The 27150-nt window shown below is 41.7% G+C and overlaps 2 protein-coding genes and 2 long non-coding RNA genes across 4 annotated transcripts in view; 2 read left to right on the top strand and 2 right to left on the bottom strand.

Annotated features, from left to right (window-relative positions):
* The window catches only part of LOC141613630 (uncharacterized), a 38664-nt gene extending 33466 nt beyond the window's left edge, over positions 1-5198 (top strand). The window contains exons 4-5 of the mRNA XM_074432373.1: positions 2446-3475; positions 3585-5198. Of these exons, the coding sequence (XP_074288474.1) occupies positions 2446-3475; positions 3585-5198 (2644 nt within the window). The remainder of the gene's footprint in view (positions 1-2445; positions 3476-3584) is intronic.
* Positions 5199-5348: 150 nt separating this feature from the next.
* Positions 5349-6795, top strand: LOC141613628 (uncharacterized). The gene is made up of 2 exons (XM_074432372.1): positions 5349-5959; positions 6159-6795. Exons 1-2 carry the CDS (start codon positions 5349-5351, stop codon positions 6793-6795), a joined length of 1248 nt encoding a protein of 415 aa, XP_074288473.1.
* A 3507-nt stretch (positions 6796-10302) lies between these two features.
* Positions 10303-12020, bottom strand: LOC141614969 (uncharacterized). The gene is made up of 2 exons (XR_012529509.1): positions 11930-12020; positions 10303-10506 (listed from the first exon to the last, which is right to left on the bottom strand). It is a non-coding gene; the product is annotated as an uncharacterized LOC141614969 (long non-coding RNA).
* A 4488-nt stretch (positions 12021-16508) lies between these two features.
* LOC141614968 (uncharacterized) lies at positions 16509-18222 on the bottom strand. Its single transcript, XR_012529508.1, has 2 exons — positions 18135-18222; positions 16509-16712 (listed from the first exon to the last, which is right to left on the bottom strand). It is a non-coding gene; the product is annotated as an uncharacterized LOC141614968 (long non-coding RNA).
* Between the last annotated feature and the right edge of the window lie 8928 nt (positions 18223-27150).

Raw genomic sequence — 27150 nt, 5'->3', positions numbered from 1 at the left:
AGCTCTCACATGTTAGGTTTAAATTATTGGATGCGCATTCATGCATTTAAACCGTTTTATCAACTTTTGCATTCAACTAACCAAGATCGATTAGTAGAGGCCGCAAACGCGGGCGGGACTGGGTGTCTGATTAAAAGGCTTCCCAATACGTACCTTCACCTCTTACTCAGAAACTTTGGATAGTGAACGACCTTATCCAGGGCGTACGAGAGTCATTCTAGAGATAGGATGCTAAAGAGGGACGATTTCCTTATCTTTAGTACCTATGTCAAACGCTGCTTTGTGCTTCAATTTGACCGAGGTATAAAGTGGAATTCGAACGGGTTCCAGGCATCCCACAAATGCTTGGTGGCGACTCCGAACATCTCTAATCGTTTCGAGACCCTAACCGAGACGAAATCGACTGATCTAAAACGATCCGGCCGAAAGAATTTTTACGCCACCGAGCGTGGCTTTCAAAAGACCACTGCAGGTCAACAGATCGAAGTGGGCTCGCAGGTGGCCCATGACCGCGGACCGGTAGGTGGCCCAAATCCACAGACCGAGACGTGGCCCATGTCCACAGATTGGCGACTGCGCTGGGGATAACTAGGACACTTACGTCATTGTGATCCCTAGATGGTGAGACTCGAACGAGGTCTTGGTTGGAATGCATTAATTGATATTACGGTCACGGTCGGGTTCCTTGTCCTGGACCACAACCTAACCCTTTTCGACCAATTGGCTCGTCTCGTCGGCGTGAGTTTTCTCATCCCCGCGTTTCGAATCCCGATTGAGTCAAGCATACCATTGACGTTACACATTTCTGTTTCGTCAAAGAGCTTTCATCACTTTCGAGCACGAGGCTATGGCACCCTCCTTACACATTTTGTTTGGATTGGTATCCCTCTCGCAAATCGGGTTTTGATTGCTTGGTGTGTAACCCACCCTTTTAAGCCAAAACCCGTGTCAGCATAATGCATAATATAATGAATTGCGAGTGCTTATGTGCTACTTGATCATAAGGCCTTCCGTGTCATTTTCAAACTTTCAAAAAAACCTTTTTGCGCCGTTATAATGGCCATTTCAAACTCGGTCTTTCGCCGACCGTTACACGCCTTTCTAGGCCGTCGTAATAACGATTTTCAAACCCGGTTTTGTATAACCATTTTAACACGCCTTTCTAAGCCGTCGTAATGACGATTTTCAAACCCGGTTTTGTATAACCATTTCAACACGCCTTTCTAGGCCGTTGTAATGACGATTTTCAAACGCGGTTTTGTATAACCATTTTAACACGCCTTTCTAGGTCGTCGTAATGACGATTTTCAAACTCGGTTTTGTATAACCATTTTAACACGCCTTTCTAGGCCGTCATAATGACGATTTTCAAACTCGGTTTTGTATAACCATTTTAACACGCCTTTCTAGGCCGTCGTAATGACGATTTTCAAACCCGGTTTTGTATAACCATTTTAACACGCCTTTCTAGGCCGTCGTAATGACGATTTTCAAACTCGATTTTGTATAACCATTTCAACACGCCTTTCTAGGCCGTCGTAATGACGATTTTTAAACCCGGTTTTGTATAACCATTTCAAATCACCATTTTACGCCGTTATAATCGCCGCGTCTAGACACGGATTTTAACCCGTTTCGCGTCGACAATGGCTCTTTCAAAACCCGAGGAAAGCACACACCCTTTTCTCGAGACACTTTCGGGATCTCGAGGACCATGCACCGTCCCCGAGACCTTTTCAAACATTTCAAACTCGATTTTCAAAACATACAATTTTGAATTTCAAAAACCGTCTTGGGAAACAATGCACTGTTTTCTGAGCCGACTCAAACTCAAACCGTCTTTTGCAAATAAACTTAAGACGATCCATTTCAACTGATCGACTTGCGGAGATTTCTATCTTCGGAAGCCGTCCATTAAAGCGACAAATGAATCTTTTTGAAAATTTCTATTTTCGAAAACTTCAGTCCACCATTCCAATTCCGCCTCGTGTCTATCGAGTCAAAGCAAACGTACTTATGGGTCTTTACTTATGAGTCGTCTAACCACGAGACCCGTCCAACGGCGTCACGCCGTCATGTTGGACTCGTGTCAAAGGTTCGGCCAAACACCGTCACGTCATAAATCGAGTCAGCACCGAGGGACCACACACGGTCGCCCCGTCTTGTTGAGTCTGATCTTTGTCCCGTCCTTTGTGTTGTCTGCGTTCAGTCTTGGAACCATGTCGGATTGAGTTGTAATGTGAGCCATTTTTCTGCCTCAGAGCCATGGCCCCGTCTTCAGCTTCGTCCAACAATAACAATGATATCAAGCTTCTTCGTCTGTTTCGTCCTAGACTACTGTCGTAGTTGGTGGTCCTGACTGTGAGCAGGTTCAGAAGACGGCGGATGTTAATCAATTGGTCGGAATACCCCCGTATGATCTGGATTCTTTGGCCCCTACTGAAGAGTGGTTACTCAAACCAGACGCCGTGGGAAGCAACCTTTGGCTACCATTCCGGAGGAATCCTCTGACTTGCTGCAGTTTTCAAATGATGATGTGAAAGAAGAGTTAGAATATTGGAAAAATTCTGTGTATGGGTTTATCCTTGGTGCGAATCCGCTTGTTGATGTAGTTGAAGGTTTTCTCAAGCGCTTATGGTCCAATTATCCCATCGATAAGATCTCCTTCTGTGCTAATGGCGTTTTCCTGGTACGGTTTCGCACTAACCAAGCCCGGCAACAGATCCTTCAACAAGGTCATTTTTTGTTCGACAATAAACCGCTAATTGTTCGCCCTTGGGATGAAGGTGTAGCCCTGGAGAAAGAAGCTATCAAAGAAGTACCAGTATGGGTAAAAATTTTTAACCTTCCTCTTAAGTTTTGGGGGAAGTGTTTACCTAGAATTGCTGGTATCATGGGCAAATTTGTTCGATGTGATGATGCTACCCAAGGGAAAACTCGTCTTAGTTTTGCCAGAGTGATGATTGATGTTCCTTTTGGTCACTCAATCCCTGAGTCAGTCAAATTCCGTGATGTGGATGGCAGTACCATTTCTTTGAAAGTGGAGTTTGAATGGAAACCACTTCTATGCACTCAGTGCCAAGGAGTAGGTCATGAAGCTGCTAAGTGCAGGAAAGGCAAAAAGGATGGTAAGAAGGATATCCCTCAGAAGACTGTTAACCCGGTGGGGAAACAACAATGGAGACCAAAGCAGACTCAGAAACCTGCTGTTACTGTCACTGTTGTATCACCTCCCCTCAATACTCAAGAGGATATCCCTGTAAGTACCGCCTTTGAAAAACCCAACAATTTTGAAGTCTCCTGGTCTAGAAATGGGAAGTACCATATGGTTGATTCTCCTGCTCGCAAGATTATTCGTCTGAGTAGGCAAGAAATTGTCGAGACTGGACATCAGGCTATGCAATTTGGCTCCCATAATCTCCTGGAAACTCTGAACAACTTGACCCCTAAAGTAGGAATAGGGACAATTGGTAGTGTATTACCTCCAGATGGGGGTAATGCATAAATGGGGGTTCTGGAATGTGAGGGGGTTGAACAGTCCATCTAAACAAAATAGCATTAAAAGTTTTCTTCACCTCCACCAGATTGGACTGTTTGGCCTCCTTGAGACAAAGGTCAAGCCTTTGTCTCTAAATGCTGTTAAAAACAATTTCTGCAACTCTTGGTGTGTCACTACTAACACTCACCTTCATCATGGGGGTAGAGTGTGGATTATTTGGAATCCTACTATGTTTACTGTCCAAATTCTTCTTTATGATGCTCAATTTATTCATTTAGTAGCCATGGATGTGGAGTCTAAGTTTCAGTTTGCTCTTACTGTGGTCTATGCTTACAATGGAACTCAAGAAAGGAAAGAGTTGTGGGTAAAGCTTTCTCAAATTAAAATTCAGACTCAGGGACCTTGGGTTATTTGTGGAGATTTCAACACTGTTCTTAGTCCTAATGAAAGACTGGGTGGTCACAACACAGAGGAAGAAATAGGTGATTTTAAACACTGTGTTGATGAGTGTGAAGTGATGGATTGTCCAGCCTCTGGATCTCTTTATACTTGGTGCAACAAGCAAGATCCTTCCACCAGAGTGTATAGCCGTCTTGACAGAGTTTTAGTGAATCAAATGTGGCTCACTGCAAACCCCCTTGCCTATGCTCACTTTTATTGTGAGGGCACATTTGATCATACACCATGTGTGGTGCAAGAACAATGTGATGGACCTAAGAAGAGGAGAAGCTTCAAATATCTCAACATGTGGAGTCAATCTGTTGACTTCAAGTCTTGTGTCCAAGAGCATTGGAGTAAATACTGGCCTGGGACCAAAATGTACCAGTTAACTCATAAGCTGAAAAATCTTAAAGGGCCATTAAAGAGTCTCAATAGGCATGACTTTGATGATATTGAGAACAATGCTGCCAGAGCTAGGATGTATCTTGAGTCCATTCAGGAGAAGCTAAGGATTGACCCCACCAATCCTGATCTTATTCATATGGAAATTGAAGCTGCTAGCAGTGTGAGGTTTCTGGAGGATGCGTGTTATACCTTTTTAGTGCAGAAGTCCAAAGTCACATGGGTGGATAAAGGGGACTGCAACAACAGATACTTCCACAGTGTGATCAAAACAAGGCAAGTGAGGAGTAAAATTATGAAAATTGAGGATAATAAGGGTGTGATGTGTGATGATATCACTCATATTCAGAAGGCTTTTATTGATTTTTACACTGATTTACTTGGAACCAGTTCATCTGTTACAAAGATCTCTCAACATGTGGTTCAACTGGGTAATATTTGTTCTGAGGAGCATCATGCTATCCTGCTTTCTCCCATCACCAATGATGAGATAAAACAGGTATTATTTTCTATTCCTCCCCATAAGGCTCCTGGGCCTGATGGGTATTCCAGTGGGTTTTTTAGGGATTCCTGGGACATTGTGGGTCCTTCTGTGTGTGAGGCTATTCATGATTTCTTCCACAATGGTCAGATTTTAAAACAAATCAATCATACCCTGGTTACTTTAATCCCTAAATGTGATCTACCCAAAAATGTTACACAATTCAGACCCATTTCTTGTTGCAATGTTGTTTATAAGTGTATCTCAAAATTGTTGTGCAACAGGCTAGCTCAAATTCTTCCCCATATTATTAGTGATAGCCAGGGTGGGTTTATTAAAGGTCGTAGTATTGTGGAGAATATCCTAATTTGTTAGGATGTGATTAGATGTTATAAGAGGAAGTCTGTGTCACCTAGATTCATGCTCAAAGTTGATCTTAAAAAAGCCTATGACTCAGTTAATTGGGATTTCTTAGAACAAATGCTCAATTCTCTAAATTTCCCTCCTTTCTTTATTCATCTAATCATGGAGTGTACAAGAACTGCTTCATACTCTCTTGTTCTTAATGGTGAGACTTTTGGACATTTCAAGGGGGCTCAGGGGCTGAGGCAGGGTGACCCCCTGTCTCCCCTTCTTTTCACTATAGCTATGGAGTATTTGAGTAGGATTTTAGCCTATACTACTGCTACTTTCCCTTTCAAATTCCACCCTCTTTGTAGTCCCTTGAATTTGTCCCACCTGATGTTTGCTGATGATCTTTTACTATTTTGCAAAGGAGATGTGAAGTCTATTATGGTTATTTTAAGATCCTTTTCCACCTTTTCTCATGCCTCTGGTCTTCAGATGAATCCTACCAAGACTAATGCCTTTTTTAATGGGGTCCCTACTAATATTAAGCATGAGATTCTGCAAATTTCTGGGGTCCATGAAGGCTCCTTGCCTTTCAGGTATCTGGGAGTTCCCATTACCTGTGGTAGAATGTCTAAGCTGGACTGTAATATTCTGGTGGAGAAACTAATCACTCGTATAAGAAGCTTTGGTTCCAAAAAATTGTCATACTCTGGAAGATTGGTGTTAGTGTCCTCTGTTCTTACTACCTTTGGGATGGAGGGCCTGACTTTATCAGATGTCCTAGAGTGAGTTGGGAGAAAGTTTGCTCCCCCAAGTCTAAGGGGGGACTGGGTCTCAGAGATAGTCATATCTGGAACATTGCAGCCGTGGGCAAGCTTGTATGGTGGGTTTATTTCAATCCAGATAGACTTTGGGTGAAGTGGGTAACCAAGTTTGTCTAAAGGGTCAAAGCTGGGATGATTATCAACCTGGGACTGATATCAGTTGGGGTTGGAAGTCAGTTTGTAGAATCAAGGATAAACTGGCTGCTGGTTATTCAAATGGGCATTGGGTGTTAGATACTAAAGGCTACACAGTTCAAAGTGGTTATGATCTTCTCAGACAGAAATTCCAGACTGTATCATGGCATAAACAGGTCTGGAATCCTTGGTGTATCCCTAAACATCAATTTATTGCATGGCTTGTGGCCAGAGAGGCTCTTCTGCTCAAGGAGAGGCTGCTGTCCCTAGGCATAGCAGTTGATGCTGACTGTTTACTCTGTGGTAAGGGGATTGAAAATCATGTTCACTTGTTTCAGACTTGTGAATATGCAAGAAAGATTTATACTGAGCTTGGTACTCTGTTGGATGTTGCTCTTCCTGCAACTGACTTGATATCTTTGATAGGTTCTGGGCAGCATTCCAAACTGAAGAAAGGGATCCTCCTGTGTGCTGTTATTGCAGCTCAATACCACATTTGGATCCAACGTAATCAGGCTAGGGTTGCAGACTGCATTCTTAGGCCTAATCTGGTTGTGTCACAGATAATGAAGTTATTAAGAATGAGAGTTAGCTCACGGCTTCAGCCTAATTTAGTAAATCTAGATGTTATGTGGCTAAGTAGTGTCAAATTGCGTTTGTAAATTCCTTTAGGAATTGAAATTGTTATGTAACCAAAAAACGGTGTTGTAACTTTTGTTACGGTTATTAATGGAATTCTTACATTTCACCAAAAAAAAAAAAAATGATAACAACAGAGATGTCACAACTGATCAGCTAACCAGCCTGCTTACCGCTCTTAAGGTCACCCTGGATCGCGTCGAGACCCGTATCGACACCCTGGAGAACAAGGAAACTGGGGAACATAATACCCCACCTCGATCGAATCGAGAAGAGGTGAAGCTCTTGGAAGAACAGCTCCTAGCCCGGGGTAACAATATCCATCTTGAGAACAACCGAAGGTTCGAACCTGTTGGGGACCAGTTACCTGACAACTTCACCCTGACTGATGTGCCTAAGTTCAAAGGAGTGGAAGATCCACTCAACCATATCCGTGCTTTCAAGGAATACATGGCCATTAAAGGGGTCAAACAGGAACTTTTTATCCGTATCTTCCCATCCTTTTTGGAGCCGATTCCTCGCCAATGGTACTACTCCATTGATTCGAAAAACCTTACTACTTGGGATGAGATCGCAGTTGAGTTTGCCAAACAATATGCCGACAATGTCGAGATCCAGGCCAATACCCGTACTCTCGAAGTGCTAACCCAGAACGACAAAGAAGGGTTCACTGAGTTCCTAACCCGTTGGAGGAGGGTGAGTACTCAATTGGTCAGTAAACCGAGTGAATCAACTGTGGTGGACAAGTTTGTCAACAATCTCCGCCCAGTTTATGCCAACCTACTGAGGTATCAGAATATCAAAACTTTCCAAGATCTGCAGATTCTTGGGACGCGCATTGAGGACGACCTCCGAAAGGGTGTCTTAGCAAAGACCAATGGCAGAGGCTATCAGGGATCCACCTCAACCGGATCTCGCCCTTATGGCCAGACAAACAATATTAATGAGGTTAACCTCGTTGAACCATCTACGAAGAAAACTGAGCGCCCCCAGAGAGTGTTTACCAACATAGGGTCGACTTATGCAAGTGCTCTGAAAAGACTCATGTACCAGGGGAAGCTACAACCGATCGGACCCACCCCGGATCCGACCGACGCCAAAAAGTCCCGGTTCTGGAACCCCAATGCTTACTGTCAGTATCATCGAGGGAAAGGACATGATACCGAAACTTGTTTCAAACTCAAGCACCTCATTCAAGACATGATCGAGAAAGGAGATTTGCCTTTACCCCCACCAACTAAACCGAACAACAAAACGAATCCCCTGGGAATTCACGCCATCTCTGACGATGAGCCGACCCTAGACGAGGTGAATGCTTTGGAAAAAGATCCTTCAGACGGAGTGTTTGTGTTTAGTGCTGCCACTATGCTCACTATGTTTCAGCAAGTTGAGGAGGCCATAGCCAGCCTCTCTGAAAGAATCACCCGACTCAACGACGCCTACCGTCGACTCATCTTCAATCCCCCAGCACCGCGTCCGAGGGAAAATTCCCCAAACATTCAAAACTACCCACCCCAGGATGGATTGCTCCCGCGACCATTCTGGCATAGACCCCACGAAAATCACACTCAAAATAACTACCCCCATAAAAATCGACCTCACAAAAATATCCCTCACAAGAACTACCCACCGAGGAATACCCCTCCAAGGTATCCTCGAGACTCCGAAATTAACGGCACATGGAGAGATGATGTTGAGGATGTCTACATCATCCCAGGGAAGGAGAATCGGGCGAAAGAAATCGGGCATCTCACCCGGTCCGGACGTCCCTATCAAAGTCCGAAAAATCCAACGGTCGTCCCAACAACGAATGACCAAATTGTCCCAGAGGTGGACACTCAACCAAAGGCCCCCGAGAACTCAATCCTGAAACAGCTCCAGAAAGCAAAAGCCAAAATCTCAATTTGGCAATTGATCGCAACGTCTTTTGAGCATCGACAGGCCTTGCTGCAGGCCTTGGGAAAATTAACCGTGCCCTCCACCTCTTCCCCAGAAGAAATAGTGGCGCACATGACGAGGGACGCCCCTGATCTAAACAACCCGGTCGTCTTCTCCGACGAGGATATCCCTCCGTTCAGAGCCAATCATAACCTGGCCCTGTATATCACCGTACAATGCCTCTAGAAAAATATACCCATGGTCCTCGTGGATGACGGTTCCGCGGTAAATGTCATTCCTCTTAAAACTTCCCACAGGCTGGGTATCAAGGAATCTGATTTGGTCCCAACAAATCAAGGAGTACGCGCCTACGACGGCACTCGTCGCAAGGTCGCTGGGCTAGTCGCTTCGTCCGTCGCAACCGGACCACTAGAAAGATAAACCAGTTTTCAAGTGGTCGACATCGACGCGTCCTTCAACATGCTCCTGGGACGTCCCTGGATTCACGCCGTCAAGGCGGTCACCTCAACTCTCCACCAGAAAATCAGGGTCCACTTCAACGGGAAAACGATCACGATTCCCGCTTCCCCGATCAAGTCAGTCATGAGAAAGGGGATAGCCTCCCAAGCCATTGAGGAGGATGACAACGAAATGTGGGGTTTCAAAGCCGTGAACGCCATAACTGATGAATTGACGCCCTCGGATTGTGACCCGTTCACCAACCTCACGGTCAACCGTATTATGATGCGTCAGGGTTATTTCCGGGGTTTGCCGCTCAATCCACTGAAAGACCCATTACCTCCCTTGAAACAGGCTAAGGTCCCCAACATTCCCTTTGGGCTGTGATATGAACCTACCAACGAAGATATCCAGGAGATGAACCTCCTACTCTGAAAATGCAAGAAGCACGGGGTTATCCTCCGTCCCTACCATCTGACTCTCAACGGATACTTTGTCCCCGAGGGAGAGTCTGAGCCCTACCATGGCTTTCCAGAGCCAATCTATGAATCTGTGGTGAAGGCTAGGTACCCGGGAGTGGAAGTCTTCCAGGACTGCTACTTTATCCCCGACAACATCGAAGCTACATCAACTGAGTCCAAGCCGTCACCATGCCTTGACGGACAAGTTGTCACACTCCTCTTTGGGGAAGATAACGTCAAACACCTCGACTATGAGGACGTCATCAACATCGCCCTGAAGGATAATCAATTTGACCCAACCGCCTTGATCTCCGATACAGACCCGGAGAAAGCCACCCAAGGCTGGAGGAAGACCGTCAAGTGGACCGATCACCAAGGCCGCATTCTCAAGATAACAACTGGAGAAGGCCCTATGTTCAAGGAGGGAAGTGAAGAAGGATCTGAGTCTGAGTCGGAGTCAGAGTATGTTATAGCTCCTAACACTCCTAATGTCCCAGTTAAGGTCCCCTTTCCACTGTTTTATCACAAAGTCGTGGCTGATTCAGAGGCTGAGTCTACTAGGGTCACCCCCACTGTGACACCCTCATTTATTGCGGAAAAGTAAACACGTAATTCTAGAATAAAACTGCATGGATATGTTTGTAATAGGTTCATTTGGGTAAAAACCTGTAATTTTTAAAACCTGAACCTGTTATAAAGATATCCAAATTGGAAGGTGTCAAACATACAAGGTCTAACTAGAAGTTTCATAACATAACCATCGCTAAAGTCGCGAATAGCAAATTATACAACTAAATGTAAAGAGGGAGACATATGTCCCTAAAATGTATGTGACATAAAAAGGGTTTAAGGGTCACCATAAAATAAAGCCAATCTAGGTCCCAAGGTTACTTTGCTCGCTAGCTCGTCCATGTACCCCATATATGCATCACCTACCTGTCATTCGCATTTTATACAAATACGAAAGCCACAGTCAGTGGGGAGTAACTCCGAGTTCTCCCAGCCACGAAATGTCATAATTAATATAACATGTAAACATAAGAATATGAATACGAATCACACACTGCCTTAGCATATAGATGCTAAGGCAATCGTGCTTATCATGTGAACAACAATATAACGCCACATAGTCCTAGCATGTGAATACTAGACCGACTCATACTACACTATCATGTGAATCACATAACATCCAGGAATCCAAACTCTATCAACCATAGCCGGCTTGCATCTCACCTTCTATGATTCATAGAATCATCAAACAAGAAAGGGCAATATATCAAAGACAGGCATAAGTTCTTAGCCCCGTCAATAGTCACTTTGTAACTCGAGTCTATACCACGAGGTAGGGAAGGTAATCGAACCGGTATCTTGGCTCAGCGGTTACTATTAAGAAAACATGGCCAAGAGACAACACAACCCTAGCCTAAAATCTGCGCAGACCTAGACATGCGGATACACACCACCGCACCCAAGACCCACAACCTTTTTTAAAACAAAGTGAAGTGAGTACCCTAAGGACACCACCGAAGGGTTGGCTAGTACTTAAGCTGACCCCATACTATCAAAATAAGTACCTGAGGTCATGCCCCAACTTGGATATAAATCCACTAGTCAGGAACACAAGGCTATCAAGCAGTGAACATATACTCGTCAGAGACTATAAAGACCTATCTATGATGAAGGCCGAAGTACTCACCTAGGACCTAGTCCCAGCTAGTCCCAGCTTGAATACTTTAGCCCACACCACACAAGACAAGTAGGATACCCAATTAACCATAAAAGGGGCAAAGAGTCCAACTTACCAACATAAATGCTAACATTCTATCATGTAAAAGGCTATATAAATGTCTATTCAGCAGACAATCCAACAATATCCTCAATATCAATAATAATCCAAATTCCAGCTAACCGTTAATCTCATAATTCATGAGAACAAGCTAAAATGGCAAAGAGGCAATAAGACTAAGCATAAGGCATCCAAAGCATCCAACAACCAACATGTAAAATGATAATTACAAATATCAAGACATAACATAAAATTTCCAATAACAACCAATCTCACCTCAAAGACAAACCCTCGACCCGAGTCCCGCGACGGGTCATCGGTCAAATCGAGGCTGACTGGTTTAAACCTAGTTTGACCAAACTCGTTCGGTCAATCTGGCCCAGCTCAGAGTCTTGGCCTACTTTGGCCCAAATTACAAATTTTATCGCTATATTATTCTCATGCTATTTCCAATTTCTATCATGTGAAAAATGAAAGTAAAACATTATCAATCACCTAAACACTTAACAAACAACAAGCACCACATTTACTACTAATGTGACATTAATTCGTCGAGTAACTCGGAATAGTTACCTTAAGCTAGCAAAGAGACAAGCAATAACTTGAGAAAGCTTCTAAAACCCAAAATTACTCTTCCTCTTCAACCACATATGAGCCACCTAAAATAATTATGTGAAGGGACGATATTAACGAATTATCGTTATATAAAATATGAGACGGAAATTAATTTAAATCAAAACATGTAAATCATATTCATTAGCTACTGTCTTATGTTCATAAACCATTATGACCCTCCCTTTTGACAGGCATACCCAGAAAATTGTCACAACTTTTACGCCCTAGAAATAGTCCCATAAAGCACCATTTTATCCGTCCCAAAATCGAGCCCAACTCACACCACGGCTCCCAACACCGAGGCCAAAACAGCCCACACGGCCTCCATTTCGATTTGTCCCAAAAAAGTCAGGAAGGCTGCACAAAAAACGGTACCAAATCGTAGTTCAATCAATCCTAAACCAGTCCTAAACCGAGTCAAAACATCCCAAAATGTCCCAAAGTACTGCAAAGCGGACTCAAAAACAAATCCTATTTTCCGCACAATACCACAACTAGACAAGATCCCAAATAGCATCCCAAAACAATCCCTACATGTCGGATACACCGTCTCAACTATCAAAGATACCAATTAGCACCCAAAACAATCCATACATGTCAGCATACACCGTCTTAAATATACCACTTACTAACTAGCATCCCAAATGATTCCTAGAGGTCAGTATACACCGTCTCAATCATCTCCACATATCAGTATACACCGTCTCAACTATACAACGGACTAATTAACATCCATAATGATCCCTATATATAATTATACACCGTCTCAACTATAAAACAGACTAACCAAACTTTCAAAATACACAAATTTAACAAGTAATACTGAGTAACCTATCATTATTACCTTTTTCCGATTGAACTAATCATTTATGACTAACAAATATTCTACCAGACCGTCTATTTTAGTACATACAACCGTCTTATAATAAACAAAGCTAAAAATATAAATTGGGTTTGTAAAAATACATAACGAAAATGAATTTTACTTACAACGGATTGACGAGAACGACGAAAGGAGCGCTATGGAACAAAAATAGTTGAAAACGGATAAGGAACGAAGCACCGACGTCGATTAACAGATCAAATTTCAAAGAACAAGATTTAAAAGGAAGGAAAAAGAAGGAAGAAGAAGAAAAAACAGGCGTGCGTTGTTTATAAATGAGACAATGACCCGCTAGCCTTTATTTATTATACGTACGTTTCTTCGTCGTTAAGAAACTTCGATTGTTATTAAAATCGTTTCGAGTTAAATTTAACCGATTTAAGTAAAAGTTTCAGTAATAAAACGGAATCAATAATAAATAAATTTAATGAGTGAAAATAAAATAAACTCAGCTAGTTAACGGAAATAATACGATATCAGCTTGAATCGGAATTATTAGCGATTTTTACGAAACTAACGGATATTAATAAAAATTGCTATTTTAGTGAAATAAGCTCAAAATAGCTAATTGGACGGTTTTGTTCCCAAAATCCATCTCGGGTTCACTTAAAACAACTTTCATAAGGACTCGTAAAGAAACGGAAATGATTAAATAAATAAACTCGAACTAATTTCAATAAACTCGAACTAACTTTAAATAAACTTATTAATGATTATTAAAATTAACGTATCGACTTATGATGAAATTAATTAATTAGCTAAGCATATATATATAAATCGTCAAATGATGTAGTTAAATTCAAAATAGCAATTAAAAGAATTTTATCCAACTTAATAAAATACGGGGTGTTACAATCACCCCATCTTTTAAAAAGTTTCGTCCTCGAAACTTGAAAGTATAAATGAAAGGTTATAAAAATAAAACTGGAATTGGAATCGGTAACCAAAACATTTTAAAGGTTATTTATCGTAAGAATCAAAATTCTTTCAAAAGTTTCAAATAAAATTTTCCGACAGAACCAGATTCTCATCAAAGTAACGGAAGTGCTCTCGTTGCGCATTCAAGAACATCACATTCCAAATCCAAGATAAGGTCAAAGGCAAATCATTTGTATAAATCGAAAATCAAAATACTTTCAGAAACATTAATGAAAAGTTTTCAAATGTATAAGTCTCATTCATGGAACGAAATTGCCCTTGTCGTGCACACAAGAGCAATAACTTTCCAAGTCAAAGACAAATTTAAAACCGAAAATCACTCGTCGACAAGAGTAGAACAAGTTATTAAACGTTTCTAATAACGAGTTCTAACATCCGATCAACGTTAAAATCAAAAGAAAAGGTAATTTACCCAAATTTTCTTTTGCAAAAAGCCAAAATAGAAATAAAGGTTTCACTTTTAAACCCAATTGGGGGTCAAATCCCTGAAAGTGTAACATTAAACTTTGACAAAAGCATCATAATTAGATCAAAGTGAATAGAAATTGGATAAAATTTACAAAAATCCCAGGTTTAGCAACTCAAAACTATGATAAAGAAGTCTATACTCAAAGAGCAATTAGAGAATTAAATCGAATTTTCATTTTTCCAAATCTTTACAAGTAGGGAAAATTTTGTAATAGTAACATAAAATTTTAGCAACGAACCAAAAATGGTAGCTTGAAATATTTAGAAATTGTACAAAAAGGAAAGTAACTTAGATAGCATAAAAACAAAGTATGTTAAGAGAGCTCAAACTTAAGCCACAAGAGAGCTATAATGACTTTCATAGGGTAAAAATTGAAGTCAAAATTACAAGGATGTCAAAGATATAGTTTCATAAGATACGAGTGTCAAATTTAAAGGAGGAGCAAGATGAAGCAAGGAAATGAGGTATGAACGGTAACGCTTATGAACGAGGAGAAAGGGAAAATTAAACAACAAAGAAACGCCAGACACTCTTATCTCAAACAACAACATCACTCAAAACGGTTCCGAAAACTTCCTAACAACAAAACTCATAACCACATCACTCCCAAGGTTTTCCTCAATCGCTTATGTTACCTCATCCAAATCTATTCCCTGAAACAAGGTACTCCACTATAAGTGTGATTTCATCGCTCCAAATCCTCAAACATCCAGAAACAACTTTCACAAGCCTAAGGTCAAGGCTTCCAACAAAGATATATTCGTATCCAACTAGTGTCAACTATGGGTTTCTCAAAAAGGTAAACCTTCAATCAAGAATCCCAATACCAAGCTCTAAACTCCAAGAGAAGGTTCCTCAAATATTCCACAAGGTTCTCATTTCAAAACAAGGTAGTAACATACCAACCCCAAAATCTGAAAAATCAATAGGATCTCAAGTTTCTCTATCCTTTTACTTATCCAGGATTCCCAAAAGCGGAACTACACTCAGCTACACTCAGCTACGACATCATCCCATCATCTCAAGTACTCAATGCAACCTCAAGGTCTATACAACTATAGGGTTAACAAATTCTTCTCAATACTAAATCTCTCTCAACTCAAGAACTCTCAAGAGCCAACTAATAATCCCACATTAGCTTTTCTCATATGGTCATACCCATTATCAAACTCTCATGTCCAAAGTGATTATGGAAGCCAATCACAACTCGACTTACTTAGTCAAGGAACTAGGTATAAGAATCACTAAGTATGTCTCATCACCTTACCTAAGTCTTTCTAACATCACGACTTCTCAAAGCCAGGGTTAAGGGTCAGACACAAACAATCTCCTCAAAAGTCGAATTTTCCAACCCAGGTCAACATTCCTCACAAGAAAGAGTACTATCTAATGGCGTTAAGGGAGGATAAGCAAGGAACAAAAGACAAGTTAGGAGTACAAGCGTAGCTTTTAAAGTAAAACTGAAGGGAGTTTAGAAGGAGGATAAGCACCAAGAGATTAAGAATAAGGCGAGATACAAAAAGAACGAGAAACATCTGCAAGGAAGTAAAAGCATTCTTCAAAGGTTGAACAAATCTTCAATCCTCAGCAATCGGCACTAAATCTTGATCTTCGTAAAATATAAGTGTCCTTTCAATGGAACGGAGATACTCTTGGCGATCACTCAAGAACATCAATATTCCAATTCAAAGACATAAAAATACATTTTTACACCAACAAATGATAAAACTAATTATCAGACGTCTCCAATAACAAGCTTTAACACTATTTGACGTTAAAACCAGTGAAAAACATTAAAATATTTTCAAAACTTTTAGTTCAAATTTTTTTTTTTTTTTTTTAAATAAAGGTAATAATTCCATTAGCTATAGATAAGCTCACAGTCATTGATCCAAGAACGCAACAATTATTAAATGACAATCAACAAACAGGTTAGTACCTAACAAAGAGCAAACACAAAGAGACTACAACATAAGGTCCTAAATCTACCCATCTTACCCATCTCTCAAGTTTATTATTTTAAGGTCAAGTTATTTATATTGGGGTGCACAAACGTGCGTCGGGAGCAAATATGCTCTGATACCAACTGTGACACCCTCATTTATTGCGGAAGAGTAAACACGTAATTCTAGAATAAAACTGCATGGATATGTTTGTAATAGGTTCATTTGGGTAAAAACCTGTAATTTTTAAAACCTGAACCTGTTATAAAGATATCCAAATTGGAAGGTGTCAAACATACAGGGTCTAACTAGAAGTTTCATAACATAACCATCGCTAAAGTCGCGAATAGCAAATTATACAACTAAATGTAAAGAGGGAGACATATGTCCCTAAAATGTATGTGACATAAAAAGGGTTTAAGGGTCACCATAAAATAAAGCCAATCTAGGTCCCAAGGTTACTTTGCTCGCTAACTCGTCCATGTACCCCATATATGCATCACCTACCTGTCATTCGCATTTTATACAAATACGAAAGCCACAGTCAGTGGGGAGTAACTCCGAGTTCTCCCAGCCACGAAATGTCATAGTTAATATAACATGTAAACATAAGAATATGAATACGAATCACACACTGCCTTAGCATATAGATGCTAAGGCAATCGTGCTTATCATGTGAACAACAATATAACGCCACATAGTCCTAGCATGTGAATACTAGACCGACTCATACTACACTATCATGTGAATCACATAACATCCAGAATCCAAACTCTATCAACCATAGCCGGCTTGCATCTCACCTTCTATGATTCATAGAATCATCAAACAAGAAAGGGCAATATATCAAAGACAGGCATAAGTTCTTAGCCCCGTCAATAGTCACTTTGTAACTCGAGTCTATACCACGAGGTAGGGAAGGTAATCGAACCGGTATCTTGGCTCAGCGGTTACTATTAAGAAAACATGGCCAAGAGACAACACAACCCTAGCCTAAAATCTGCGCAGACCTAGACATGCGGATACACACCACCGCACCCAAGACCCACAACTTTTTTTAAAACAAAGTGAAGTGAGTACCCTAAGGACACCACCGAAGGGTTGGCTAGTACTTAAGCCGACCCCATACTATCAAAATAAGTAACGAGGTCATGCCCCAACTTGGATATAAATCCACTAGTCAGGAACACAAAGGCTATCAAGCAGTGAACATATACTCGTCAGAGACTATAAAGACCTATCTATGATGAAGGCCGAAGTACTCACCTAGGACCTAGTCCCAGCTAGTCCCAGCTTGAATACTTTAGCCCACACCACACAAGACAAGTAGGATACCCAATTAACCATAAAAGGGGCAAAGAGTCCAACTTACCAACATAAATGCTAACATTCTATCATGTAAAAGGCTATATAAATGTCTATTCAAAGAGACAATCCAACAATATCCTCAATATCAATAATAATCCAAATTCCAGCTAACCGTTAATCTCATAATTCATGAGAACAAGCTAAAATGGCAAAGAGGCAATAAGACTAAGCATAAGGCATCCAAAGCATCCAACAACCAACATGTGAAATGATAATTACAAATATCAAGACATAACATAAAATTTCCAATAACAACCAATCTCACCTCAAAGACAAACCCTCGACCCGAGTCCCGCGACGGGTCATCGGTCAAATCGAGGTTGATCGGTTTAAACCTAGTTTGACCAAACTCGTTCGGTCAATCTGCCCACTTTCGAGTCTTGGCCTACTTTGGCCCAAATTACAAATTTTATCGCTATATTATTCTCATGCTATTTCCAATTTCTATCATGTGAAAAATGAAAGTAAAACATTATCAATCACCTAAACACTTAACAAACAACAAGCACCACATTTACTACTAATGTGACATTAATTCGTCGAGTAACTCGGAATAGTTACCTTAAGCTAGCAAAGAGACAAGCAATAACTTGAGAAAGCTTCTAAAACCCAAAATTACTCTTCCTCTTCAACCACATATGAGCCACCTAAAATAATTATGTGAAGGGACGATATTAACGAATTATCGTTATATAAAATATGAGACGGAAATTAATTTAAATCAAAACATGTAAATCATATTCATTAGCTATTGTCTTATGTTCATAAACCATTATGACCCTCCCTTTTGACAGGCATACCCAGAAAATTGTCACAACTTTTACGCCCTAGAAATAGTCCCATAAAGCACCATTTTATCCGTCCCAAAATCGAGCCCAACTCACTGGCTGTCACGGCTCCCAACACCGAGGCCAAAACAGCCCACACGGCCTCCATTTCGATCGTCCCAAAACAATCGGAAGGCTGCACAAAAACTGGTACCAAAACAGAGTTCAATCAATCCTAAACCAGTCCTAAACCGAGTCAAAATAGTCCCAAAATGTCCCAAAGTACTGCAGCAGCGGACTCAAAAATGGGCCCTATTTTTTCGCACAATACCGCGACTAGACAAGATCCCAAATAGCATCCCAAAACAATCCCTACATGTCAGTATACACCGTCTCAACTATCAAAGATACCAATTAGCACCCAAAACAATCCATACATGTCAGCATACACCGTCTTAAATATACCACTTACTAACTAGCATCCCAAATGATTCCTAGAGGTCAGTATACACCGTCTCAATCATCTCCACATATCAGTATACACCGTCTCAACTATACAACTGACTAATTAACATCCATAATGATCCCTATATATAATTATACACCGTCTCAACTATAAAACAGACTAACCAGCTTTCAAAATACACAAATTTAACAAGTAATACTGAGTAACCTATCATTATTACCTTTTTCCGATTGAACTAATCATTTATGACTAACAAATATTCTACCAGACCGTCTATTTTAGTACATACAACCGTCTTATAATAAACAAAGCTAAAAATATAAATTGGGTTTGTAAAAATACATAACGAAAATGAATTTTACTTACAACGGATTGACGAGAACGACGAAAGGAGCGCTATGGAACAAAAATAGTTGAAAACGGATAAGGAACGAAGCACCGCGTCGATTAACGATCAAATTTCAAAGAACAAAGATGCGAAAAGGAAGGAAAAAGAAGGAAGAAGAAGAAAACAAAGGCGTTTGTTTATAAATGAGACAATGACTGCTAGCCTTGCTATTTATTATACGTACGTTTCTTCGTCGTTAAGAAACTTCGATCGTTATTAAAATCGTTTCGAGTTAAATTTAACCGATTTAAGTAAAAGTTTCAGTAATAAAACGGAATCAATAATAAATAAATTTAATGAGTGAAAATAAAATAAACTCAGCTAGTTAACGGAAATAATAAGATATCAGCTTGAATCGGAATTATTAGCGATTTTTACGAAACTAACGGATATTAATAAAAATTGCTATTTTAGTGAAATAAGCTCAAAATAGCTAATTGGACGGTTTTGTTCCCAAAATCCATCTCGGGTTCACTTAAAACAACTTTCATAAGGACTCGTAAAGAAACGGAAATTATTAAATAAATAAACTCGAACTAATTTCAATAAACTCGAACTAACTTTAAATAAACTTATTAATGATTATTAAAATTAACGTATCGACTTATGATGAAATTAATTAATTAGCTAAGAATATATATATAAATCGTCAAATGATGTAATTAAATTCAAAATAGCAATTAAAAGAATTTTATCCAACTTAATAAAATACGGGGTGTTACACCCACTCCCATGAAAGGTGACAACCTGGAGCCTGTTCCAGGGGCCACTTCCTCTCTTGTGTCGCCTCTGACCGACCACGAGATGTCTGTCCTTTCCGAGATTTTCGCTCGTGTCAACTTAATGAACGCTAAGTTTGCTTATGACTCATGTCAATTTAACTGCAATGCAATTCTGAATGACTATGAGGAATTTGACTTGAGTGACTACCCACCTCACTTAGCCAAAGAACTTGACAAACGGGAAACCAGAACCCCCATCATTGAGGAGACCGAACCTATTAACGTAGGAATCGACAATAAACCTCAAGAACTTAGGATAGGGACAACCCTGGACCCCTCGGAAAGACAGCAGTTCGTTGACCTCCTCCACGAATACAAGGACGTGTTCGCCTGGTCTTACAGAGACATGCCTGGGATTGACAGGGAAATTGCGGAGCACCGGATACCCATTAAACCCGGGGCTAAACCTGTGAAGCAGAAGCTACGCCGGATGCGTCCTGAGTGGGCCCTAAAAATCAAAGAAGAAGTAGACAAACAGTTTAAAGCAGGTTTCATCAAGGTGTCTGAATAATCGGATTGGGTGGCCAACATTGTGCCCGTACCAAAGAAAGACGGAAGAATTCGGGTTTGCGTCGACTTCAGGGATCTGGACAAGGCGAGTCCAAAGGACGACTTCCCTTTGCCACATGTTGACATTCTGGTAGATAATACCGCCGAGCATGCTCTCTTATCCTTCATGGACGGGTATGCTGGGTACAACCAGATTAAAATGGCTGAGGAAGACATGCACAAAACTGCGTTCACTACACAGTGGGGTACATATTGCTACACGGTCATGCCTTTCGGCCTCATCAACGCCGGAGCAACCTATCAGAGAACCGCTACCACTCTCCTACATGATATGATGCACAAGGAGGTAGAGGTATATGTCGATGACATGATTGTCAAATCAAAAGAACGGGACGGCCACATCAGTGCCCTCCGGAAATTCTTCGCTCGTCTGCGGAAATATAACATGAGACTAAATCCTCAGAAGTGTGCATTCGGGGTCACCTCCGAAAAACTCTTGGGACATGTCGTCAGCAAAAGAGGCATTGAGATTGATCCAACCAAAATCAAAGCCCTTCAACAAATGCCTCGGCCTAGGAACGAGAAGGAGATTCGGGGATTTCTCGGTCAGGTCCAATACATCAGTCGGTTCATTGCCAAGCTCACTATGATTTGTGAACCAATATTCAAGAAGCTTCGAGCCTCCGATCACACCGATTGGGACGATGACTGTCAGAAGGCCTTCGACATGATAAAGGAAATCCTATCCAAACCTCCTGTCCTCATGCCACCTCAACCGGGGATCCCTCTATCCCTATACCTGACTGTTACCAACACAGCCATGGGAACAATGCTAGCACAAACGGTCGGCGGCGAAGAACGAGCCATCTACTACATCAGCAAAAAGTTCATTGAGTACGAGACGAGGTATACCCAACTGGAAAAGACATGCCTTGCCCTAGTATGGTCAACAAATAAGTTGCGGCATTACATGCTCAGCTATACGGTCCACATCTACTCCAAGATGGACCCGGTTAAATACATCTTTGAAAAACCCGTACTAAACGGAAGGCTGTCTAGGTTGACACTGATGCTGTCTGAGTTTGATCTCAAGTTTGTACCCCTCAAGGTTATCAAGGGAAGAGCAGTCGCTGACTTCCTAGCATAAAATCCCGTCAACGAGGATCCAACGACCGACACATGGTCACTTCCTGACGAAGGCATCCTTTGCGCCGACTCCGACGCATGGGACCTATACTTTGATGGTGCATCTAATATGAGAGGCTTCGGGGTAGGAATCCTTTTAATATCACTAGAGGGAGAACATGTTCCGATCTCGGTCAACCTACACTTCGCCGTCACAACAACGCCGCTGAATATGAAGCATGCCTCATCGGCCTACAAGTAGCCATCACACTTGTCATCAAGAGACTGAGGGTCCACGGCGATTCCTCGCTCATCATCAATCAGGTGTCCAGATCATGGAAAATCCGATTTGACAGCTTAGCTCCCTACCGAGCAAAGATCAATTAAGAGGCCGAGTTCTTCGACCAAGTCGACTACTTCCACTTGCCACGAGAGAAAAATCAATTTGCTGATGCCCTGGCAAAACTTGCCGCGCTCGTCAACATACCTGACGACATGACATCAATGCCCCTATGTGTCGAGAGACGGAGCGAGCCAGCTCACATTTGTGCCATTATCGACGACGAGGAAAGCCATGATGAACCTTGGTACCAAGCCATCCTCAATTACAAAACCAAAAACGAATTCCCTCCCAACTCTGATCAAAGAGGACAAAGAGCCATCCGTTTACTTGCATCACAATTCGTGATAAACCAAAATCAACTCTACAAAAGAACACCCCAAGGAATTCTCCTCCTTTGCATTGACCATCACAAAGCCAAGAAAGTCATGGGAGAGGTTCACGACGGAGAATGTGGCCCTCAAATGAGTGCAATGATGCTTACACGGAAAATCATGCGGCTAGGTTACTACTGGACCACCATGGAGGCCGATTGTCGTAACTACGTCAAACATTGCCACAATTGCCAAATCTTCGCCAACATACAACACATACCACCATCACTTTTATACACCATGACATCACCCTGGCCATTGTCAACCTGGGGCATTGACATCATCGTGAAAGTCAACCCGATAGGCACCAAGGGGCATTGCTTCGTCCTCGTCGCCATCGACTACTTTACCAAATGGGTAGAAGCGCAGTCATATGCAGTCTTTACCGCCAAACAAGTGGCCAAGTTCATTTAAAACAACATCATCTGCCGATATGGGGTACCCCATGAAATTATCAGCGATCAAGGCTCTCATTTCCGGGCGGAAACTTAGGCTTTGCTGGACAAATACAAGATCAAACGACATCGATCATCCCCCTACCGTCCCCAAACCAACGGATCGGTGGAGGCAGCGAACAAAACTCTTGTCACCATTATCAAGAAAATGCAAGACAATTACCGCGATTGGCCGAGCAAACTCCCATTCGCACTCTGGGGATACCGAACCTCCATTCGAACACCGACAGGCGCCACACCCTTCTACCTAGCATACGGTATGGAGGCAGTTCAACCGGTAGAATTAGAGGTCCCATCTCTACGCATCCTATTGGAGAGTCAAGTCCCTGAGGCGGAATGGACCCGTCGAAGGTACGAGCAACTCACTCTTCTTGACGAACGGCGACTCAACGCCTTGCACAACGTCCAGCTATACCAACGACGTATACAACGCGCATTCAACAAGAAGGTTAAACCCAGGAACATCCAGGAGGGCGACTTGGTCGTCAAGTCAGTTCGAGCACCATTACCCGTCGATCCGAGGGGAAAATTCAAACCCAACTGGGTCGGGCCATACCTGGTCAAGAAAATACTTTCGGGGGGCGCAGTGAGACTGAGTGACCTAGATGGGGAGGACTTTACAAACCCGACCAACCTAGACCAACTCAATAAATACTACCCTTGAACCATAGCAACAAACGACCTAGCCTAGTTTTACAACTAGCAACGACCTCAACCCTTTTCAAGTCAAATTCCTCAACGTGTTCTGATTTGAAATTGCATGTTTTATCAAGTCTAAGCTGCGGCACCTTGCCCGTTTCAAATGTCCTTTGATCCATCAAAGGCAACGTCCATTTGCACTAAAACAAACCCCCTGAACTACGAGCATGGTTTGATTTCACCTCTTCAGGTGAATACGTAGGCAGTCCCTCTTACGCTTGAGGGATACAACCACAAAACCCAAATCAAATTTACAAAACATTTCGAACTACGGTCATGGTTTGATTTCGCCTCTTCGGGTGAATACGTAGGCAGTCCTTCCTTACACAAGGAGGATACAACCATTCCCACAATCAAAAACAACCATCCCACACAAAAATCCCAAATACAAAAAACATCCCAAAAAAAAAGAGAAAGGGAAAACCATTCCCTTTCCCACAAAATACAAAATGAGCCTTTCTCCCTTTCCACAAAATACCACTTTCCCAAGTGCAAATGTTTCGGACGATTCAAATCGAATTGCCTTCACCAAATGGATGGATGAAACAAGTGTTCACAATTTTCGACACGAGCAATCCTCTTATTTAATTAATAATGGGAGGGATTACAATTTCAACAACAAATAAAGCTCGACGAGTCTACAACTTGACAAAGCTAAGGTGTCAACTAAAACACCTCACATAATAAAACTAGCACAAAACATACAATAACTAGCTAGTACAACATAATAAAAACTCACAACAATAATACAATATAATAATAAAGTGGGTAATGGAGGTCTTCACTCTTCCATTCTACCCTTGCCTTTTCCCTCGGGGTACATCTTCCCCTTATTCTTCTTGTTGGCCCGCCTAGCATGGATTTCTTCCTCAGAACGGATCCTAAACGGATCTAAGACGGCGAAGGCCTCCGGTCTAGCACAAGACCCCATGTTCGACCTAAGACGAGCCAATGCACGGCCCACCATATTCTTGGGACCGGAACTCCTCCTCTTCGGTGGTCTCATCACATCGGGAGTAGCTCCATCAACATACTCCTCAAAGAAGGCACGGTTGGCCTTGCCAACCTCTCGGTACTTCAAGTCGACAACCTCGTCCTTACGAAATTTGGATCTCTCTTCCAAGGACGGAGCTCGTGACCACTTGACATAAGCGGGAGTCACCCATGTCGTGGCAACGGGGTTTGGTACCTCCCAAAGCGGCCGAGTGGCCTACCATCTTTCAAAGAACTCCACAAGCTCGGAGTTCCGGAAAACATTCTCTTGAAAAAGAGTATCTTGAGCGGGCACCTTTTGTTGACGCCCCATTTGCCTCATGAGCCTTTCGGGATAAATGAAGGAAACGACCTTCAAACCCACCACCATCAAAGAACGAGGACTAGCACCCGAAGCGGGCAACCCCGTGAAGGACCTCAAGTGCCACCACGGCACCACCCAACGGATATGAGGACCGCCCTCCTCCGCCAATCTTGCGGCCCAATAGGCCTCGGTGGAAGCAAAACTATCCGGGTACAACTTCTTCCCCATGGTAAGGTGACGGAAGGAATAAGAGTAAGATTAACCGGAGGCTCTAAATACCTTAGCCTCTCCAATAGCCACACTTGAAGGATCCTCGGAGACCCAAAAGAGGGAGCTTCTCCACAAGAGCCTTCCTTGTCCAAAGCTTGGATAATCTCTCCAAGCACCAACCATGATGGATCTCTACCATGCTCCATTTGCTCAACCACATGGATAAGGGTCATGCTACCATGACATCTTGGCCCCTCCTTCTTCAAGACATCAACAAAGAGGTACACATGGACAAGGCAAAAAGCAAGAGCCCTTCTCCTAGCCACCTCCGAGACATTAGCATCTAATCGGTTTGAAAAGATGTTGATAAGAGCCAACATGTCCACACCATGTGGAGCAAGAAGAAAGTTGATTTGGCTTGTTGACAAGCCCAACATGGAACGGAATTTATCCTTGTAGCACAACCGAGTCGGAGGAAGCACCGGAACACAACCCGGCCACCCACCAATGGCTCCAACTTCTTCGGCAAGAGGACAAAGCTCACCTTTCGGGAAAACGAAAACATGATGTTTCGAATCCCAAAACCGAGAACATGCTTCAAGAAACGAAGGTTGCACCTTGACTTGACGAAGCACCAACAATTGACCAACTCCCATGCAAGCGAGTTGATACTTTTCGGGAGGCGACAAATCCCGGCACCATTGTCGCAATGCGTTCTCAAAAGCATCCATGAAATATTTTTGTGGAAGAAGAAGAGGTTTTGTAGAGATGATTTTGTGTTTCGGATGATGAAACAATGAAGCGCAAACTTCCCTATGTATACAAAATGATCAGAGCATTTTTCAGAAAAAGGGGAGAGCCGGCTTTCGTCGCCAGGCTGCTCGCGCCTCTTTGAGGCTTTCCCAGGATTCCCGCTATTGACTTGTCTCTTTCAACATGTGTTTTCTCCTGACACCTCAAACCTCCCGCCAGGAAGCTCGCGCCTCTTCAGGATGATCCGGGATACTTTGTGTTTCTTCACACTCGCATTTCCTTGTTTTCGCGTTTTACGAAATCCGACACGGTTTTCATGACGCAGCTTTAAACATACGGATTTTTCTTTCTTTTTTTAAGGGGGGAAGGGCTAGTCGCCCCGATCCGCGATGGATCATTTCCATGTCAGTCGAAATTCCGGAAATTTTTCACTTTTTCGTAATTTTCCATCAAAAATCAAAATCGAGAATTGATAATACAACATCAATTTTCATCAAAATCAAGCACTCACAAATTCGAGTCTTGACCTCAAAAATCAAAAATCAAATATACTCGCAAAAATCCTTTCTCTAAAATTCATCCTGACGGTTTGAGTTTGAATTTTTTCGAGTCAATTTCAATATTTTCGGCGCAATTTAATTCACGACACGAGTTAATTGCTCAAATTTTCAAATCAATTCCTTTTGAATTCCGTGTTAGAAAATATTAATCTCATTAATTTACATATTCATATATGTGATATTTAATTTAGTCATAAAATTAAATTGTTGATCTTATGCATGCAAACATAAATAAGATAAGAGAAGAAATCATTGTTCTTACTATATGATTTCGGTTTTATGGGCACCAACAAGATCTCCTTCTTGTTAGTTCTTGAGCTTTCCAATAATGGATGAACAAGATTCAAGTTTAGAATCTCTCCCAAAAGCATATACCCAAAGAAATCTCTTAATAACTAATATTATTTTGTACTAGAAATAATATAAGTCTTACTATAAAATTGACACAAAAATTATAATTTTTGCTCTTGAAAACCGGTTCAAGAGGGAGTATATGTGAAGTTTATTTCTCTAGAATTTTCATAAGATGTAGAGAGAATCACGGTAATTTCTTACACTAGAATTTTTTTATGATAAGAGTGAATGAATAATTGTAGAGGAAACATTCTCCATTTTTCATGGTGAAACCGGTTGGAGGGAGTATAAGTGCCCAATGCATGGGCTAGTTTTTCTACCCAAGAAATGATAGGCATGCAAGGCTAAGACTATAGGTAATTATTGTGTTTTCCACTTAAAATAATTAACACAATATCAACCAAAAGCCCCTCCATTTTCGGCACATATAAAATGGGAGGTCCATTTTATTTTTGTCATTTGTCAATTTTAACATATGTGACATGTTACTTGACATA

Source organism: Silene latifolia, chromosome 11 (genome assembly GCF_048544455.1).
Source record: "Silene latifolia isolate original U9 population chromosome 11, ASM4854445v1, whole genome shotgun sequence".
Lineage (NCBI taxonomy): Eukaryota > Viridiplantae > Streptophyta > Magnoliopsida > Caryophyllales > Caryophyllaceae > Silene > Silene latifolia.
This window is presented reverse-complemented; position numbering and strand designations above follow the sequence as displayed.